We start from the raw sequence: 21,252 nt of genomic DNA, 5'->3' as shown, positions 1-21,252 counted from the left end.
ATGGCCAGGTCTTGGTAGATTTGCAGTGGTCTGATACTCCTTCCATTTCAATATTATCGCTTGCACAGTGCTCCTTTGGATGTTTAAAGCTTGGGAAGTCTTTTTGTACCCAAATCCTTCACAACAGTATCTCGGACCTGCCTGGTGTGTTCCTTGTTCTTCATGATGCTCTCTGCGCTTTTAACGGACCTCTGAGACTATCACAGTGCAGGTGCAGGTGCATTTATACGGAGACTTGATTACACACAGGTGGATTGTATTTATCATCATTAGTCATTTAGGTCAACATTAGATCATTCAGAGATCCTCACTGAACTTCTGGAGAGAGTTTGCTGCACTGAAAGTAAAGGGTCTGAATAATTTTGCACGCCCAATTTTTCAGTTTTTGATTTGTTAAAAAAGTTTGAAATATCCAATAAATGTTATTCCACTTCATGATTGTGTCCCACTTGTTGTTGATTCTTCACAAAAAAATACAGTTTTATATCTTTATGTTTGAAGCCTGAAATGTGGGAAAAGGTCGCAAAGTTCGAGGGGGCCGAATACTTTCGCAAGGCACTGTATGTACCTGTGTGTATATCAGTGAGTCAAGTAAACTACCTGGGTGGTCTGAGCAGACAGGCAGACTAGAGAGTATTGTCACACCCTGCTCTGTTTCACCTGCCTTTGTGATTGTCTCCACCCCCTCCAGGTGTCGCCCATCTTCCCCATTATCCCCTGTGTAGTTATACCTGGGTTCTCTGTTTGTCTGTTGCCAGTTTGTCTTGTTTGTCAGGTCAACCAGCGTTTTTGTGTCAGCTCCTGCTTTTCCCCAGTCTCTGTTTTCTCGTCCTCTTGGTTTTTGACCCTTGCCTGTCCTGACCCTGTACCCACCAGCCTGACCACTCTGCCTGCCCCTGATCCTGTACCCACCAGCCTGACCACTCTGCCTGCCCCTAACCCTGAGCCTGCCTGCCGTCCTGTACCTTTACCCCACCTCTGGATTGCCGACCTCTGCTTGACCAGACCCTGACCCTGAGCCTGCCTGCCGTCCTGTACCTTTACCCCACCTCTGGATTACCGACCTCTGCTTGACCAGACCCTGACCCTGAGCCTGCCTGCCGTTCTGTACCTTTACTCCACCTCTGGATTACCGACCTCTGCTTGACCAGACCCTGACCCTGAGCCTGCCTGCCGTTCTGTACCTTTGCCCCTGTTGCTGTAATAAACATTGTTACTTCGACACATTCTGTATCTGGGTCTTACCTTGATACCTGATAAGTATGGCTGGGAGGTAGGTAACAGGGGTCAGGGTTTACACGATATGGACACTCAAGTTATTTCAACACAGGGAAAGTGTGTCTCACCATGTGGGGCTCCTGTCCAGGCTGGCATGGAGGGCAGGGCCGGCAGCTACTGAAGGTCTGGTTGTAGAATTCAAACTCTCCACAACTACTGTACTCTGACCTGAGACAGGGAGGACAGGACACCTGAGATAGAGAGAGGGGGGAGAGTTCAAATATAAAAGCGTGCAAAGAGTCAAACTTAAATGTATTTTTTATTAATGTTGTTGGTTATACGGTAGTCCTTTCCACTCACAGCCCCTGTCATATGCAGTCATATGCAGGTTGAAAATGGAATATCTGTCATTGATAAATGCCTACATTGGAACGCATCTGCTGTACAGTAACATTTTATACATGACGTCAGAGCTCAGGGTTCTCCACTTCAAATCAAATCAAATCAAATCAAATTTTATTTGTCACATACACATGGTTAGCAGATGTTAATGCGAGTGTAGCGAAATGCTTGTGCTTCTAGTTCCGACAATGCAGTAATAACCAACAAGTAATCTAACTAACAATTCCAAAACTACTGTCTTGTACACAGTGTAAGGGGATAAAGAATATGTACATAAGGATATATGAATGAGTGATGGTACAGAGCAGCATAGGCAAGATACAGTAGATGGTATCGAGTACAGTATGTACAAATGAGATGAGTATGTAAACAAAGTGGCATAGTTTAAAGTGGCTAGTGATACATGTATTACATAAGGATACAGTCGATGATATAGAGTACAGTATATACGTATGCATATGAGATGAATAATGTAGGGTAAGTAACATTATATAAGGTAGCATTGTTTAAAGTGGCTAGTGATATATTTACATCATTTCCCATCAATTCCCATTATTAAAGTGGCTGGAGTTGAGTCAGTGTCAGTGTGTTGGCAGCAGCCACTCAATGTTAGTGGTGGCTGTTTAACAGTCTGATGGCCTTGAGATAGAAGCTGTTTTTCAGTCTCTCGGTCCCAGCTTTGATGCACCTGTACTGACCTCGCCTTCTGGATGATAGCGGGGTGAACAGGCAGTGGCTCGGGTGGTTGATGTCCTTGATGATCTTTATGGCCTTCCTGTGACATCGGGTGGTGTAGGTGTCCTGGAGGGCAGGTAGTTTGCCCCCGGTGATGCGTTGTGCAGACCTCACCACCCTCTGGAGAGCCTTACGGTTGAGGGCGGAGCAGTTGCCGTACCAGGCGGTGATACAGCCCGCCAGGATGCTCTCGATTGTGCATCTGTAGAAGTTTGTGAGTGCTTTTGGTGACAAGCCGAATTTCTTCAGCCTCCTGAGGTTGAAGAGGCGCTGCTGCGCCTTCTTCACAATGCTGTCTGTGTGAGTGGACCAATTCAGTTTGTCTGTGATGTGTATGCCGAGGAACTTAAAACTTGCTACCCTCTCCACTACTGTTCCATCGATGTGGATAGGGGGGTGTTCCCTCTGCTGTTTCCTGAAGTCCACAATCATCTCCTTAGTTTTGTTGACGTTGAGTGTGAGGTTATTTTCCTGACACCACACTCCGAGGGCCCTCACCTCCTCCCTGTAGGCCGTCTCGTCGTTGTTGGTAATCAAGCCTACCACTGTTGTGTCGTCCGCAAACTTGATGATTGAGTTGGAGGCGTGCGTGGCCACGCAGTCGTGGGTGAACAGGGAGTACAGGAGAGGGCTCAGAACGCACCCTTGTGGGGCCCCAGTGTTGAGGATCAGCGGGGAGGAGATGTTGTTGCCTACCCTCACCACCTGGGGGCGGCCCGTCAGGAAGTCCAGTACCCAGTTGCACAGGGCGGGGTCGAGACCCAGGGTCTCGAGCTTGATGACGAGCTTGGAGGGTACTATGGTGTTGAATGCCGAGCTGTAGTCAATGAACAGCATTCTCACATAGGTATTCCTCTTGTCCAGATGGGTTAGGGCGGTGTGCAGTGTGGTTGAGATTGCATCGTCTGTGGACCTATTTGGGCGGTAAGCAAATTGGAGTGGGTCTAGGGTGTCAGGTAGGAGGTGATATGGTCCTTGACTAGTCTCTCAAATCACTTCATGATGACGGAAGTGAGTGCTACGGGGCGGTAGTCGTTTAGCTCAGCTACCTTAGCTTTCTTGGGAACAGGAACAATGGTGGCCCTCTTGAAGCATGTGGGAACAGCAGACTGGTATAGGGATTGATTGAATATGTCCGTAAACACACCGGCCAGCTGGTCTGCGCATGCTCTGAGGGCGCGGCTGGGGATGCCGTCTGGGCCTGCAGCCTTGCGAGGGTTAACACGTTTAAATGTCTTACTCACCTCGGCTGCAGTGAAGGAGAGACCGCATGTTTTCGTTGCAGGCCGTGTCAGTGGCACTGTATTGTCCTCAAAGCGGGCAAAAAAGTTATTTAGTCTGCCTGGGAGCAGGACATCCTGGTCCGTGACTGGGCTGGATTTCTTCCTGTAGTCCGTGATTGACTGTAGACCCTGCCACATGCCTCTTGTGTCTGAGCCGTTGAATTGAGATTCTACTTTGTCTCTGTACTGACGCTTAGCTTGTTTGATAGCCTTGCGGAGGGAATAGTTGCACTGTTTGTATTCGGTCATGTTACCAGACACCTTGCCCTGATTAAAAGCAGTGGTTCGCGCTTTCAGTTTCACGCGAATGCTGCCATCAATCCACGGTTTCTGGTTAGGGAATGTTTTAATCGTTGCTATTCACAGCGCTGTAATGGGTTTTGACTGACAGCCGTTATAAACTTGAGCACCGTGCTCGACAAGAAGATGCACCCATCCCTCCCGCTAATTGGGCTGCTTTTGTCATGTTGTGTCTTGTCTCTGTCCTTTCCCTTCACCCTGTCTCCCTCTGCTGGTCGTGTTAGGTTACCTTTTCTCCCCCGCTTTCCCCCAGCTGTCCCTTGTCTCCTCTAACTACCCATTCACCCCGTTCCCCACCTGTTCCCTTTTTCCCTCTGATTAGGTCCCTATATCTCTCTCTGTTTCTGCTCCTGTCCTTGTCGGATTCTTGTTTGTTTGTGTTTCATGCCTGAGCCAGACTATCGTCATGTTTGCTGTAACCTTGTCCTGTCCTGTCGGAATCTGCCGGTCTATCTGAGCCTACCTATGGTTGGTTATTAAAGAAGCTCTGTTTAAGTTAGTTCGCTTTTGGGTCCTCATTCACTCACCATAACAGAAGAATCCGACCAAGAATGGACCCAGCGACTTCGGATCCTCTCCACTCAGCCGTCGGGATCCAGGGAGCGATGCTAGGCAGACACGAGCAGGAAGTGTCTGCTGCTCGACATGCCGTTGAGACCCTGGCCACCCAAGTCTCCAACCTCACAGAACAGGTTCACCATCTCCGCCTCGATCCACCGGCCACTTCCAGGGCTTTCGAATCTCCGGAGCCCAGAATCAATAACCCGCCGTGTTACTCTGGGGAGCCCACTGAATGCCGCTCGTTCCTCACCCAGTGTGATATTGTGTTTTCTCTCCAGCCCAACACTTACTCCAGGAGCACTGCTCGTGTCGCCTACGTCATATCTCTCCTTATTGGACGGGCTCGTGAGTGGGGCACGGCAATCTGGGAGGCAAGGGCTGAGTGTACTAACCAGTATCAGGACTTTAAGGAGGAGATGATACGGGTTTTTGATCGATCTGTTTTTGGGGAGGAGGCTTCCAGGGCCCTGTCTTCCCTATGTCAAGGCAATCGATCCATAACAGACTACTCTATTGAGTTTCGCACTCTTGCTGTCTCCAGTGGCTGGAACGAGCCGGCCTTGCTCGCTCGTCTTCTGGAGGGTCTCCGCGCAGAGGTAAAGGATGAGATTCTCTCCCGGGAGGTTCCTTCCAGCGTGGATTCCTTGATTGAACTCGCTATTCGCATTGAGCGACGGGTTGATCTTCGTCACCGAGCTCGTGGAAAGGAGCTCGCGCTCTCCGTCGCCCCCCTCTCCGCATCACTACCATCTTCCTCTGCCGGCTCGGGTGCTGAGCCCATGCAGCTGGGAGGTATCCGCATCTCGACTAAGGAGAGGGAACGGAGAATCACCAACCGCCTCTGTCTCTATTGCGGTTCCGCTGGTCATTTTGTCACTTCATGTCCAGTAAAAGGCCAGAGCTCGTCAGTAAGCGGAGGGCTACTGGTGAGCGCTACTACTCCTGTCTCTCCTTCAAGATCCTGCACTACCTTGTCGGTCCATCTACGCTGGACCGGTTCGTCAGCTTCCTGCAGTGCCTTAATAGACTCTGGGGCGGAGGGCTGTTTTATGGACGAGACCTGGGCTCGGGAACATGACATTCCTCTCAGACAGTTAAAGGAGCCCACGGCCTTGTTCGCCCTGGATGGTAGTCCTCTCCCCAGGATTCAGCGTGAGACGCTACCTTTAACCCTCACTGTTTCTGGTAATCATAGTGAAACCATTTCTTTTTTAATTTTTCGTTCACCTTTTACACCTGTTGTTTTGGGCCATCCCTGGCTAGTTTGTCATAATCCTTCCATTAATTGGTCTAGTAATTCTATCCTCTCCTGGAACGTCTCTTGTCATGTGAAATGTTTAATGTCTGCTATCCCTCCTGTTTCCTCTGTCTCTTCTTCACAGGAGGAGCCTGGTGATTTGACAGGGGTGCCGGAGGAATATCACGATCTGCGCACGGTGTTCAGTCGGTCCAGGGCCACCTCTCTTCCTCCACACCGGTCGTATGATTGTAGTATTGATCTCCTTCCGGGAACCACCCCCCCCCGGGGTAGACTATACTCTCTGTCGGCTCCCGAACGTAAGGCTCTCGAAGATTATTTGTCTGTAGCTCTTGACGCCGGTACCATAGTCCCCTCCTCCTCTCCCGCCGGAGCGGGGTTTTTTTTTGTCAAGAAGAAGGACGGGTCTCTGCGCCCCTGCATAGATTATCGAGGGCTGAATGACATAACAGTGAAGAATCGTTATCCGCTTCCTCTTATGTCTTCAGCCTTCGAGATCCTGCAGGGAGCCAGGTTTTTCACTAAGTTGGACCTTCGTAACGCTTACCATCTCGTGCGCATCAGGGAGGGGGACGAGTGGAAGACGGCGTTTAACACTCCGTTAGGGCACTTTGAATACCGGGTTCTTCCTTTCGGCCTCGCTAACGCTCCAGCTGTCTTTCAGGCATTAGTCAATGATGTCCTGAGAGACATGCTGAACATCTTTGTTTTCGTTTACCTTGACGATATCCTGATTTTTTCACCGTCACTCCAGATTCATGTTCAGCACGTTCGACGTGTCCTCCAGCGCCTTTTAGAGAATTGTCTTTTTGTGAAGGCTGAGAAGTGCACTTTTCATGCCTCCTCCGTCACATTTCTCGGTTCTGTTATTTCCGCTGAAGGCATTAAGATGGATCCCGCTAAGGTCCAAGCTGTCATTGATTGGCCCGTCCCTAAGTCACGCGTCGAGCTGCAGCGCTTTCTCGGATTCGCGAACTTCTATCGTCGTTTCATCCGTAATTTCGGTCAGGTGGCAGCTCCTCTCACAGCCCTTACTTCTGTCAAGACGTGCTTTAAGTGGTCCGTTTCCGCCCAGGGAGCTTTTGATCTCCTCAAGAATCGTTTTACATCCGCTCCTATCCTTGTTACACCTGACGTCTCTAGACAGTTCGTTGTCGAGGTTGACGCGTCAGAGGTGGGCGTGGGAGCCATTCTTTCTCAGCGCTCCCTCTCTGACGACAAGGTCCACCCATGCGCGTATTTTTCTCATCGCCTGTCGCCGTCGGAACGTAACTATGATGTGGGTAACCGCGAACTGCTCGCCATCCGGTTAGCCCTAGGCGAATGGCGACAGTGGTTGGAGGGGGCGACCGTTCCTTTTGTCGTTTGGACTGACCATAGGAATCTTGAGTACATCCGTTCTGCCAAACGACTTAATGCGCGTCAGGCGCGTTGGGCGCTGTTTTTCGCTCGTTTCGAGTTCGTGATTTCTTATCGTCCGGGCTCTAAGAACACCAAGCCTGATGCTTTGTCTCGTCTCTTCAGTTCTTCAGTAGCCTCCACTGACCCCGAGGGGATTCTCCCTGAGGGGCGTGTTGTCGGGTTGACTGTCTGGGGAATTGAGAGGCAGGTAAAACAAGCGCTCACTCACACTCCGTCGCCGCGCGCTTGTCCTAGGAACCTTCTTTTCGTTCCCGTTCCTACTCGTCTGGCCGTTCTTCAGTGGGCTCACTCTGCCAAGTTAGCCGGCCACCCTGGCGTTCGGGGTACGCTTGCTTCCATTCGCCAGCGTTTCTGGTGGCCCACCCGGGAGCATGACACGCGTCGTTTCGTGGCTGCTTGTTCGGTCTGCGCGCAGACTAAGTCCGGTAACTCTCCTCCTGCCGGCCGTCTCAGGCCGCTTCCTATTCCCTCTCGACCGTGGTCTCACATCGCCTTAGATTTTGTCACCGGACTGCCTTCGTCAGCGGGGAAGACTGTTATTCTTACGGTTGTCGATAGGTTCTCTAAGGCGGCTCATTTCATTCCCCTTGCTAAGCTTCCTTCTGCTAAAGAGACGGCACAAATCATCATCGAGAATGTTTTCAGAATTCATGGCCTTCCGTCAGACGTCGTTTCGGACAGAGGTCCGCAATTCACGTCTCAATTTTGGAGGGAGTTTTGCCGTTTGATTGGGGCTTCCGTCAGTCTCTCTTCCGGCTTTCACCCCCAGTCTAACGGTCAAGCAGAACGGGCCAATCAGACTATTGGTCGCATCTTACGCAGTCTTTCTTTTCGCAACCCTGCGTCTTGGTCAGAACAGCTCCCCTGGGCAGAATACGCCCACAACTCGCTTCCTTCGTCTGCGACCGGGCTATCTCCTTTTCAGAGTAGCCTCGGGTACCAGCCTCCGCTGTTCTCATCTCAGTTCGCCGAGTCCAGCGTCCCCTCCGCTCAGGCTTTTGTCCAACGTTGCGAGCGCACCTGGAAGAGGGTCAGGTCTGCACTTTGCCGTTATAGGGCGCAGACGGTGAGGGCTGCTAATAAGCATAGAACTAAGAGTCCTAGATATTGTCGCGGTCAGAGAGTTTGGCTCTCCACTCAGAACCTTCCCCTTAAGACGGCTTCTCGCAAGTTGACCCCGCGGTTCATTGGTCCGTTCCGTATTTCTCGGGTCATTAATCCTGTCGCAGTTCGACTTCTTCTTCCGCGATACCTTCGTCGCGTCCACCCGGTCTTCCATGTCTCCTGCATTAAGCCCGTTCTTCGCGCCCCCGCTCGTCTTCCCCCCCCCCCCCCCATCCTTGTCGAGGGCGCACCCATCTACAGGGTCCGCAGGATTTTGGACATGCGTCCTCGGGGCCGTGGTCACCAGTACCTTGTCGATTGGGAGGGGTACGGTCCTGAGGAGAGGAGTTGGGTTCCCTCTCGGGACGTGCTGGACCGTGCGCTGATCGAGGATTTCCTCCGTTGCCGCCAGGTTTCCTCCTCGAGTGCGCCAGGAGGCGCTCGGTGAGTGGGGGGGTACTGTCATGTTGTGTCTTGTCTCTGTCCTTTCCCTTCACCCTGTCTCCCTCTGCTGGTCGTGTTAGGTTACCTTTTCTCCCCCCGCTTTCCCCCAGCTGTCCCTTGTCTCCTCTAACTACCCATTCACCCCGTTCCCCACCTGTTCCCTTTTTCCCTCTGATTAGGTCCCTATATCTCTCTCTGTTTCTGCTCCTGTCCTTGTCGGATTCTTGTTTGTTTGTGTTTCATGCCTGAGCCAGACTATCGTCATGTTTGCTGTAACCTTGTCCTGTCCTGTCGGAATCTGCCGGTCTATCTGAGCCTACCTATGGTTGGTTATTAAAGAAGCTCTGTTTAAGTTAGTTCGCTTTTGGGTCCTCATTCACTCACCATAACAGCTTTTGCACATGTCACGCCCTGACCTTAGAGAGCCTGTTTATTTCTCTATTTGGTGAGGTCAGGGTGTGATTTGGGTGGTCATTCTAGTTTTCTATTTCTTTGTTGGCCGGGTAGGGTTCCCAATCAGAGGCAGCTATCTATCGTTGTCTCTGATTGGGAATCATACTTAGGCAGTCTGTTTTCCACCTGAGTTTGTGGGATCTTGTTTTTGCACAGTAGCTGTCTAGCCCTGCAGAACGTTATGTTCGTTTATATGTTGTTGTTTCGTCTGTGTTTCATTATTAAATTATTATGAACACTTTCCCCGCTGTGCTTTGGTCTCACTCTTTCAACCACGGACGGAACAGCACATTTATTGTCGTCTCAGTGAGGGAAATGCTGTCAATTGAGAGGAGTCACTGTCACTGTGAGATGTTGAGGATTATAATAAACACTGCATTGATGTCATACAAGCAAACCACAAACCCATGAGTCCAAACGTGCCCTTCATGTCAAAACTCATGTCATTTACAGTATCAATGTATAGGATTTCTATATGTGATCCACAGTTACAAGGATGACAGGTGTTATTCCCTGGGTTGTCCTGAACAGAATAAGGCTGTTTGTCATCTTGTGAAGACAACTAACCGCAGGACACACATCAGAATGCACTCATGACTCCATTCTATGGGCACCAAAATTACAATCTGTTTATCTGAAGTGCCTTTTGAAAGCCTAACACTGTAAGATCATATTTTGTGCTTGCTTCAGTTCCTCAATGGCACAGCTAGGAGAGCTCAAAAAAGCACCTTATAGTTGAAGGCTCTTTCCTTGAGTCATAAAAGTGTGTTGAAATGATTTAGGAACTGTGCAGTTTGGAGAGATGTATTGCCACTTGGAGACACCAGTTTGACCTCTCACTCAAACCCTTGTTTTTTTCTTATTTTGCACCAAATTTCAATGAGTATTTTCATGTTATTGAATTTATCCAAAGTGTTTTCAGATTTCGTTATTGACAAATGCTGTGAAAAACACAGTCAATGTAAAATGCACATAAAATCAACAGTGTAATGTTTGGATTCAGTCTTGTGTCAGGTGAACTGTTGTGTCCTCAATTTTGGTCTGATAATTTCCCCATAATCTCAAGTTTTGGTAACATGCATATATGCTTTTTATAGTTCAACATTTCAAATCGGCCGTATCCATATAGGCCCATTTCTACGAGTGTAAGGGGTTAGGATGAATCTTTTTGTTCTGCTTCAACTCACTACAGGATTCTTCAGTATCTAGCCTTTAAGCTTGTAGCTACAGCTTTCAATAACTCAAATGAAAATCATTGAGACTATATTAATCCCCTCGGGAACCTTTCAGAGACCAATCAAGCCGTTGTCATTAATGTAGCCCTAAATCTGTCAGCCAGTGAGAGAATGTTACATCACTATCTCCCCCACCATCCAACCCACACAATAACATACTAACCAAACCACAAACGCTGGGTGTCAGAGTGAATTTAGGGACTGACCATAGTTGTTTAAATGTGCATATAATCGAGTGGCTGAAGTGTGTGTGTTTGGTGGGCATTTGTTCGTGCACCGTAAAGGAAAACTGTAATTTATACGGTAATTGGGAGTATTATCAACAGTAAAATACTGTGAAACATTTTACTGCAGCATACATTCAATTATGGTGCATTTTGGGAAGATTTTGTGGGCAGGAGAATAATTGCTGTATTCCAAATGGTACTGTAATTCCATCCCACAGAATACAGTCCGTACCATCTTTTTGGAGCCAAAAACCTTTTGACCACTAGTGGGTGCTTGGTCTTGTTGTTTCTGGCTCATTAACATATCTTGAGGCATGCCTTGTAAAAGGCTATATTTGTTGCAGGTCAGCATTTTTCGTCATGAATATTGCTCTGGAGGCAGCTCTACAGAGTGGTCACTAGCTGGCATAGCCACAAAGTCTTAAAATCTGATTTTAAAACTAACCCTAACCTTAACCACACTGCTAACCCAAATGTCTAACCGTAACCTTAAATTAAGACCAAACAGCACATTTTTGTTTATATGAATTTTTACAATATAATGGTATATCGCTCCTAAAAGACTCATGACAATAAATGTCAACCTGCACCCGTTAGTGAGCATGCTGCACCGATTTAACTGGTATGTAGAAGTAGTGCCCCATCTATTTAAAATAGATAAGGGACAGATTGGAGCGGTAGCAAGTCTTAAACTGTTAATGGCTAAGTATTATGCCATGGCCTTTTGGTCTGTTTGCTCTGTGGTCCCTGCCACTTCGGATGCCGTTGTTAAGCCTCTAGAAATGGAAGTGATATAAAACACCACATCTGAATTGATATGCTGTGATGTGGAAACACATGACCTAGCAGCCAACCTGCTTGCACCAATCCCATGTAATTATAGTCAAATACAAACCCCAATCCCCTCAATCATGGCTGTGGGAAGATGTTTTGGGTTGGGGGGTGCTGTAGCATTTACGTTTTACAGTACAATAGAGTCAATTTTACGCTATTGTACCATGTGTCATTGCTTTGATACTGTATTTAAATTACAATAGGTGTACTGTAACATTATATACAGTAACTTACTTACCATTAGCTACCTGCCTGCCTGGCTCTTTGTGTGTGTGTGTGTGTGTGTGTGTGTGTGTGTGTGTGTGTGTGTGTGTGTGTGTGTGTGTGTGTGTGTGTGTGTGTGTGTGTGTGTGTGTGTGGCTGTTCTCCTCACAGATTTGCTGTCCAGATCCATCCATCAGAACCCACAAATAAAACAGCACACACTCAGCTCTCCCCAGCTCACGGTCAAGAATGTCATTTTCTAAACACAACAACAAGTTACACACTGCTGTTCAAACACACGGAGACTGAAATGAAACCAGTTACTGTTTGCAGTGGTGGAAAAAGTACCCAATTGTCATACTTGAGTAAAAGTAAAGATACCTTAATAGAAAATGACTTAAGTAGAAGTGAAAGTCACCCAGTAAAATACTACTTGAGTCTTAAAGTATTTGGTTTTAAATATAGAGTAAGTATCAAAAGTGAATGTAATTGCTAAAATATAGTTAAGAATCAAAAATAAAAGTATAAATCATTTAAAATTACTTATGTTAAGCAAACCAGACAGCACCATTTTCTTTATTAACAGATAGCCAGTGACACACTCCAAAATTCAAACATCATTTACAAACGAAGCATGAGTGTCTAATGAGTCCGCCAGATCAGAGGCAGTAGGGATGACCAGGGAAGTTCTCTAGATAAGTGTGTGAATTTGACCATTTTCCTGTCCTGCTAAGCATTCAAAATGTAACTAGCAGTTTTGGATGTCAGGGAAATGTGTGGAATAAAAAGTTATTATTTTATTTAGGATTGTAGTGAAGTAAAACTAGAAGTAAAAGGAATCTAGTGAAGTAAAAAATCTACATATTTTTACTCAAGTACTTTACACCACTGACAAACTCTATAACAACAAACACAAGACAGACTGAGCAGCAGCTGGGGAGCTGGAGAGAACTGAGACATCTGACAGGAAGACGTAGGTCTGAGGCTGTGTATGGAGGAGGGGGGAGGAGGAAGGAGGATGTGAGGAGATGGGAGTACTGTAGGCTGGATGAGGAAGAGGTTGAAGGAGGAAGAGGAGATGAGAGTAGTTGGGATGAGGAAGAGGTGAAAGAAGGAAGAGATGAGATGGGAGGATGAGGTGTGAGGAAGAGGTTGAAAGAAGAGAAGATAGGAGGATGAGGCAGAAGGAGGAAGAGATGAGATGGGATGAGGAAGAGGTCTCTCTCTCTCTCTCTAATCCAGCCCTCCAGGAGTGGCTTTAGTGGGGATCATTAAATGAGCTCTGAGGGAAGTTAAACTCCTGGGAATACAGCCAACACACACACACAGCCAACAGGTTTCAACATCAGAGGAAGAGAGGAGAGATTCAGGAGAGATTCAGGCCCAGATTAGAACTGCTCTCTTAGAGCTCCACGGAGGAACCTGTGATGTTTCACAACCTCTGGCAAAGACCTGCTAAAGTCTGGTAAAGTACCTCTGCCAGTGTTATGTCTGTAGGAGTATGTGTGTGTGTGTGTGTGTGTGTTCAGTGTGTGTGTGTTCACGCACGCGTCTGTGTATCTGTTACACTGTTTCATTGCTGAAGATGGGTGAGGATGAGAAGAGGAGGGAAAGGAGATGGAGGAGAGAAAGAGGAGTAATGTAATTTGAAAGATACTCACCAACAACAAACAGAGGAAGAGGGACTCTATGTGACTTCCTTTCTGAAACATCTTCTCACCTTCCCCTGAGAGAGAGAGAGAGAGAGAGAGAGAGAGAAAAGAGGGTCAGAAATACATACACTCATGACAGCAGTGTCACCTCTGCTGTTTTTGTGGTAAGTCTTCCACTGCTTAAGAAAGCCGTCACTCCTCATAAACATTTGATCCACACACACACACACTATGCGTCATCATATGCGTGGGTTATACTTGACAGAGTGTGTGTGTGTAGGTGATACTCTTCTCTACTGTAGGTTACTCCTCTGCCCTACTGATGTGATGAGATAATTAATGAACCCCCTATCAGAGCTGCCAGTCACTGAGGAGAGAGAGTGGGAGAGAGGGAGTATGTGAAAGGAGGAGAGCAGCCTGGTGGAAGAGGAGAGGATCAGCTCGTCACCTCTCTGACACAGATGGATTATGGGTAACCAGTCCAGGCCTGGGCAATTATTTTCCATGGAGGGCCACATTAGAATATATTTTTGCCATGGCGGGCCAGAATCATATTACAGGATTATACATGTGTATGACTGTGTTGACAGATATCTACTGTAAATCACATCCAGATGCGTCATCTGTCATCTGATAGGGAACAGACTAGTGGTGTCAGAAGGTGGGTGAGATTGTTCCCTATCAGATGACAACAATCTCACCCACCTTCTGACACCACTAGTCTGTTCCCTATCAAATGACAACAGACTAGTGGTGTCAGAAGGTGGGTGAGATTGATGTCATCTGATAGGGAACAGACTAGCGGTGTCAGAAGGTGGGTGAGATTGATGTCATCTGATAGGGAACAGACTAGTGGTGTCAGAAGGTGGGTGAGATTGATGTCATCTGATAGGGAACAGACTAGTGGTGTCAGAAGGTGGGTGAGATTGTTGTCATCTGATAGGGAACAGACTAGTGGTGTCAGAAGGTGGGTGAGATTGTTGTCATCTGATAGGGAACAGACTAGTGGTGTCAGAAGGTGGGTGAGATTGTTGTCATCTGATAGGGAACAGACTAGCGGTGTCAGAAGGTGGGTGAGATTGATGTCATCTGATAGGGAACAGACTAGTGGTGTCAGAAGGTGGGTGAGATTGTTGTCATCTGATAGGGAACAGACTAGTGGTGTCAGAAGGTGGGTGAGATTGTTGTCATCTGATAGGGAACAGACTAGTGGTGTCAGAAGGTGGGTGAGATTGTTGTCATCTGATAGGGAACAGACTAGTGGTGTCAGAAGGTGGGTGAGATTGTTGTCATCTGATAGGGAACAGACTAGTGGTGTCAGAAGGTGGGTGAGATTGTTGTCATCTGATAGGGAACAGACTAGTGGTGTCAGAAGGTGGGTGAGATTGATGTCATCTGATAGGGAACAGACTAGTGGTGTCAGAAGGTGGGTGAGATTGTTGTCATCTGATAGGGAACAGACTAGTGGTGTCAGAAGGTGGGTGAGATTGTTGTCATCTGATAGGGAACAGACTAGTGGTGTCAGAAGGTGGGTGAGATTGTTGTCATCTGATAGGGAACAGACTAGTGGTGTCAGAAGGTGGGTGAGATTGTTGGCTTCTACTTGGCAGGTCAGGATGAGTCATTTTCCCTTGAAGGCTGACAAGGCTGTACATCTGATGTGCAAAAAGGCCCTTCCCTTGTAGTTTGGAATTCAGTTCATTCATGAGGGCCATGATGTCCACAGGGAAGGAAAAATCAGCCAACCATTCTTTATCTTGCAGTTGATAGAATTCCACATATTTCCATTTGCAAAAACTCGGCAAACTCCGACTTCAGATCCCACACCCTTTTAAGCACCTTCCCCAAACTCAGCCATCTCACGTTTGTGTGGAAGGGGAGCTCTGCATGACGACTGTCTCTTCCAACAGTGAGACAAACTGGTTGTGGTTTAATGATTTTGCTCTTAAGAAGTTTACCACTTTAGTGACTGTATCCACAACATGAGAGTGTTCAGAGTGTTTTCTATCCAAATCTACTAATAATAGGCATATCTTCGATTCTGGTCTTGAGTAGCAGGCAGTTTACTCTGGGTATTATTCATCCAAGCTACTCAATACTGCCCCCCAGTCCCAAAGAGGTAATTAAACATGATTTAATTAATTCGCCCTCAGCAAATGGCTTGCTATGTTTAGCAATTGTGTAGGACAGTACATATTTAGCTCTCGCAATTCCGTCGTTTGCTGAATGCAGTTTTGTGAAAAGTCTTGCTGCTTCTGCAACTGAGAAAGCAACTCTTTCGATGCACTCAGAAGATATATTCCTATATTTCTCTGAATGTTTTGTCTGGAAGTGTCGGGACAAGTTGTAGTCTTTCAAGACAGCGAAGCTCTCTCTGCACACTAAGCATACAGCTTTCCCTGATATCTTAATGAAGAAATATGTTGATGTCCAGTCTTGCTGGAACACCCGACATTCATTATCTACTTTCCTTTTCTTTGAAATCTTTGAAAAACTCATTTTTGCGCAATTTCTAGCCAGCTAATATTTGTAACAATGACGTGTGTCAGCCTGTCAGTCCCTGTCTGTCCTCGTTCAGTTGTTATTTATATGTGCCTTCAAAATAAATGCCCACAAGCGGCGAGTATTCATTGGGCTTTTAATTTGAATAACAAATATGTTTTTCAAAACTTTACTATCGCTAATTCTTTATGTGATTTGAACATGATTCTGCGGCCGTATTGAATAAGGTCGCGGGCTGGCCTTTGCCCAGGCCTGCATTAGAGGGACTGTACTTTGTTTGTTTCAGTTACAGTAGTACTGTCACAGATCTGGAAACCCTTCAAATACTCTGGCAGCACAAAGTTACTACACTTATATAGGCACTCAAAGGTATGTCACGGTCAAACACACACTGTCTCGCTCTTCTCTCTGATCTGTAGTTACTAAGGTATACAGGCACTCACAAGTACATTGAAGAACATATAAAACTAAAATTAGATCAAACTTCAAACATGATTTATCCTTTTTTATTCTTGTATTTTAGAGAAAAATATCAATGTAGAGGATTTAATTGATTTAATTATGTTTATAGCAAAGCTATAGACTGTGTGTGAGAGAGTTGCATGTGTGTGGAAGTATGCATGCTTACGTATGTACATGTGTGTGTGTGCGTGCTTATGTGTGTATTGCATCCGTCTGTGTGTGTGTGTATTGCGTCCGTCTGTATGTGTGTGTGTATTGCGTCCGTCTGTGTGTGTATTGCGTCCGTCTGTGTGTGTGTATTGCATATGTCTGTTTGTGTATTGCATATGTCTGTGTGTGTGTATTGCGTCCGTCTGTGTGTGTGTGTATTGCGTCCATCTGTGTGTGTGTGTATTGCATATGTCTGTGTGTGTGTGTGTATTGCGTATGTCTGTGTGTGTGTGTATTGCGTCCGTCTGTGTGTGTGTATATTGCGTCCGTCTGTGTGTGTGTGTGTGTGTGTGTGTATTGCGTCCGTCTGTGTGTGTGTGTGTGTATTTTGTCTGTCTGTGTGTGTGTGTATTGTGTCTGTCTGTGTGTGTGTGTGTGTGTGTGTGTGTGTGTATTGCGTTCGCCTGTGTGTGTGTGTGTGTGTATTGCGTCTGTCTGTGTGTGTGTGTATTGCGTCTGTCTGTGTGTGTGTGTGTGTGTGTGTATTGCGTCCGTCTGTGTGTGTGTATTGCATATGTCTGTGTGTGTGTGTGTATTGCGTATGTCTGTGTGTGTGTGTATTGCGTCCGTCTGTGTGTGTGTGTATTGTGTCTGTCTGTGTGTGTGTGTGTGTGTGTGTGTGTGTATTGCGTCCTTCTGTGTGTGTGTGTGTGTATTGCGTCTGTCTGTGTGTGTATTGCGTCCGTCTGTGTGTATGTTGCCAGGCCCTTACCTAGAGGAGACAGATTTTTATTGGCCCACTCCCAGCATTATAATAACAGTCTGCTCTTATTTCTCTCAATTAAGGATAAATGAGTGTGCACACGTGTGTCAGTAAAGTATAAGTAATGTGGTCAGTGTAATTGGAAGGTCTTGGCGAGAGAGTCTTTTCCTCCAGAAACACCAATTACCTAAACCTGTGTTAAACCGTTAAACAGAAACATCATTACCTAAAGCTGTGTTAAACCGTTAAACAGAAACATCATTACCTAAAGATGTGTTAAACCGTTAAACAGAAACATCATTACCTAAAGCTGTGTTAAACCGTTAAACAGAAACATCATTACCTAAAGCTGTGTTAAACCGTTAAACAGAAACATCATTACCTAAAGATGTGTTAAACCGTTAAACAGAAACATCATTACCTAAAGCTGTGTTAAACCGTTAAACAGAAACATCATTACCTAAAGCTGTGTTAAACCGTTAAACAGAAACATCATTACCTAAAGCTGTGTTAAACCGTTAAACAGAAACATCATTACCTAAAGCTGTGTTAAACTGTTAAACAGAAACAAACAGGGTCTCAGATTAGTTTCAACACTGTCCAGGCTCAGGGGAAATTCTCGGTTATTCTCATTCTGTGAGGACACCGAGAGTAAGTTTTCTGACACACCACAGTAATGACCCGCTCCAGTCTTTAATGGGGTTGCATTATTAAACAAACACTGATTTTACTGGAGCCTAATGGCCCCCACCATGGCTAGTGTGCTCTCTCTCTTCTGCAGAGGGCGAGCGTGTGTGTGTGTGTGTGTGTGTGTGTGTGTGTGTGTGCAGTAAATCAAACAGGCAGTAAATACTGCAGCCCTGCAGTCAGGAGGAGGACTGAGCTGTTGCCTTGTTTGGTTGACTGTTTACCTGCCTGTTTATCTCCCTTTATAAACCACAGCATGCACATGAACATACACAGGAACAGAACAAACACTCTAATCTCTGGCTGAGCGTATTCACATTTACTATTGCACAGCAAACATAATATATCAGGCCTCATTGTGCCAGTGTGTACAGTACTGTATGGTGCACAATCATGACACATTACAGATGGATCCAGCAAGCAGCCAAGTCTTTAAAGGTGAATCTCAACACTCCACCACGCTGTCTCTTTAGTTTGTGGAAATACATTCCCTAAATAATAGAAACCTTTACACTACATGGAGACAATGCTGCTGATACTGCTCCTGTTTTACCTCCCAAATCTTGAACTAGTCCCATACTGTCTCTATACAGCCCCTACGCTATCTAGAACCTGAAAGGGTCTTCGGCTGTCCCCATAGGATAACCCTTTGAATAACCCTTTTTGGTTTCAGGTAGAACCCTTTTGGGTCCCATGTAGAACCCTTTTTACAGAGAGTTCTACCTGGAACTTAAAAGGGTTCTCCTATGGGGACAGCTGAAGAACGCTTTTGGATCCCTTTTTTCAAAGAGTGTAGTAACATACTAAGGAAGTGTAGCTCACTCTCACACAAACACACAGTACATAAAGTCATTTAGACAAACCCAGGATTGGACGGGGAAATTCACATGCAAGGCATTCTGACTCAGACCCACAGGATGGGCAACATGTAAGCCTGTCTGCCTGTCTTTAGGGGGAATTATATTCACTGCAAATATGTATTTGAATAGTAACTAAGACAAAAACAGTCTCTGAAGCGGAGAGGTTGTGTAAGACACACACACACACACACTGTAATTATTGTTATCAAGTAAATTTCTCATGGAGTCTCTCTGACAGATAATTGCACCATATGCAAGAAACAACAGGTTGAGAGAGAGCGAGAGAAAGAGAGAGAGAGAAAGAGAGAGAATTAGCTGGATTTTACTGTGGTTTCAGATATTGAACAAAGCCTTTATCCAGACATTAAGAGGCTATAATGTTGGTGAACTACAGTGTTGGTGTGTACTGTAGTGTTGGTGAACTGTAGTGTTGGTGTGTACTGTAGTGTTGGTGAACTGTGGTGTTGGTGAACTGTAGTGTTGGTGTACTGTGGTGTTGGTGTACTGTAGTGTTGTTGGTGTACTGTAGTGTTGTTGGTGAACTACAGTGTTGGTGTGTGCTGTAGTGTTGGTGTGTACTGTAGTGTTGGTGAACTGTGGTGTTGGTGTACTGTAGTGTTGGTGAACTGTAGTGTTGGTGTACTGTGGTGTTGGTGAACTGTGGTGTTGGTGAACTGTAGTGTTGGTGTACTGTGGTGTTGGTGTACTGTAGTGTTGTTGGTGTACTGTAGTGTTGGTGTACTGTAGTGTTGTTGGTGAACTACAGTGTTGGTGTGTGCTGTAGTGTTGGTGTGTACTGTAGTGTTGGTGAACTGTGGTGTTGGTGTACTGTAGTGTTGGTGAACTGTAGTGTTGGTGTACTGTGGTGTTGGTGTGTACTGTAGTGTTGGTGTGTACTGTAGTGTTGTTGGTGTACTGTAGTGTTGTTGGTGAACTACAGTGTTGGTGTGTGCTGTAGTGTTGGTGTGTACTGTAGTGTTGGTGAACTGTGGTGTTGGTGTACTGTAGTGTTGGTGAACTGTAGTGTTGGTGTACTGTGGTGTTGGTGTGTACTGTAGTGTTGGTGTGTACTGTAGTGTTGTTGGTGTGTACTGTAGTGTTGGTGAACTGTAGTGTTGGTGTGTACGGTAGTGTTGGTGTACTGTAGTGTTGGTGTACTGTAGTGTTGGTGTACTGTAGTGTTGGTGTGTACTGTAGTGTTGGTGTGTACTGTAGTGTTGGTGAACTGTAGTGTTGGTGTACTGTAGTGTTGGTGTGTACTGTAGTGTTGGTGTGTACTGTAGTGTTGGTGTACTGTAGTGTTGGTGTGTACTGTAGTGTTGGTGTGAACTGTAGTGTTGGTGTGTACTGTAGTGTTGGTGAACTGTAGTGTTGGTGTGTACTGTAGTGTTGATGTGTACTGTAGTGTTGGTGTGTACTGTAGTGTTGGTGTGTACTGTAGTGTTGTTGGTGTGTACTGTAGTGTTGGTGAACTGTAGTGTTGGTGTGTACGGTAGTGTTGGTGTACTGTAGTGTTGGTGTACTGTAGTGTTGGTGTGAACTGTAGTGTTGGTGTGTACTGTAGTGTTGGTGAACTGTAGTGTTGGTGTGTACTGTAGTGTTGATGTGTACTGTAGTGTTGGTGTGTACTGTAGTGTTGGTGTGTACTGTAGTGTTGGTGTGTACTGTAGTGTTGGTGTGTACTGTAGTGTTGGTGAACTGTAGTGTTGGTGTGTGCTGTAGTGTTGGTGTGTACTGTAGTGTTGGTGTACTGTCGTGTTGGTGAACTGTAGTGTTGGTGTGTACTGTAGTGTTGGTGTGTACTGTAGTGTTGGTGTACTGTAGTGTTGGTGTGTACTGTAGTGTTGGTGTGTACTGTAGTGTTGGTGAACTGTAGTGTTGGTGAACTGTAGTGTTGGTGTACTGTAGTGTTGGTGTGTACTGTAGTGTTGGTGTGTACTGTAGTGTTGGTGAACTGTAGTGTTGGTGAACTGTAGTGTTGGTGTACTGTAGTGTTGGTGTGCACTGTAGTGTTGGTGTGTACTGTAGTGTTGGTGTACTGTAGTGTTGGTGTGTACTGTAGTGTTGGTGTACTGTAGTGTTGGTGTGTACTCTAGTGTTGGTGTGCTGTAGTGTTGGTGTGTACTGTAGTGTTGGTGAACTGTTGCGTTGGTGTGTACTGTAGTGTTGGTGAACTGTAGTGTTGGTGTGTACTGTAGTGTTGGTGAACTGTAGTGTTGGTGTACTGTAGCGTTGGTGTGTACTCTAGTGTTGGTGTGCTGTTGTGTTGGTAAACTGTAGTGTTGGTGTGGACTGTAGTGTTGGTGTGTACTGTAGTGTTGGTGTGCTGTAGTGTTGGTGAACTGTAGTGTTGGTGTGGACTATAGTGTTGGTGTGTACTGTAGTTTTGGTGTGTACTGTAGTGTTGGTGTACTGTAGTGTTGGTGTGTGCTGTAGTGTTGGTGTGTACTGTAGTGTTGGTGTACTGTCGTGTTGGTGAACTGTAGTGTTGGTGTG

General features: G+C 46.2%; 1 protein-coding gene across 1 annotated transcript in view; it reads right to left on the bottom strand.

Moving 5' to 3' along the window:
* Positions 1-21,252, bottom strand: part of LOC110520359 (tumor necrosis factor receptor superfamily member EDAR) — a 62,063-nt gene that overhangs the window by 21,691 nt on the left and 19,120 nt on the right. Inside the window, exons 2-3 of the mRNA XM_036974891.2 lie at positions 13,342-13,406; positions 1,347-1,469 (exon numbers count right to left, since the gene is read on the bottom strand). Of these exons, the coding sequence (XP_036830786.1) occupies positions 1,347-1,469; positions 13,342-13,392 (174 nt within the window). The 5' untranslated portion in view covers positions 13,393-13,406. The remainder of the gene's footprint in view (positions 1-1,346; positions 1,470-13,341; positions 13,407-21,252) is intronic.

Source organism: Oncorhynchus mykiss, chromosome 3 (genome assembly GCF_057628025.1).
Source record: "Oncorhynchus mykiss isolate SJ-2025 chromosome 3, ASM5762802v1, whole genome shotgun sequence".
NCBI lineage: Eukaryota > Metazoa > Chordata > Actinopteri > Salmoniformes > Salmonidae > Oncorhynchus > Oncorhynchus mykiss.
This window is presented reverse-complemented; position numbering and strand designations above follow the sequence as displayed.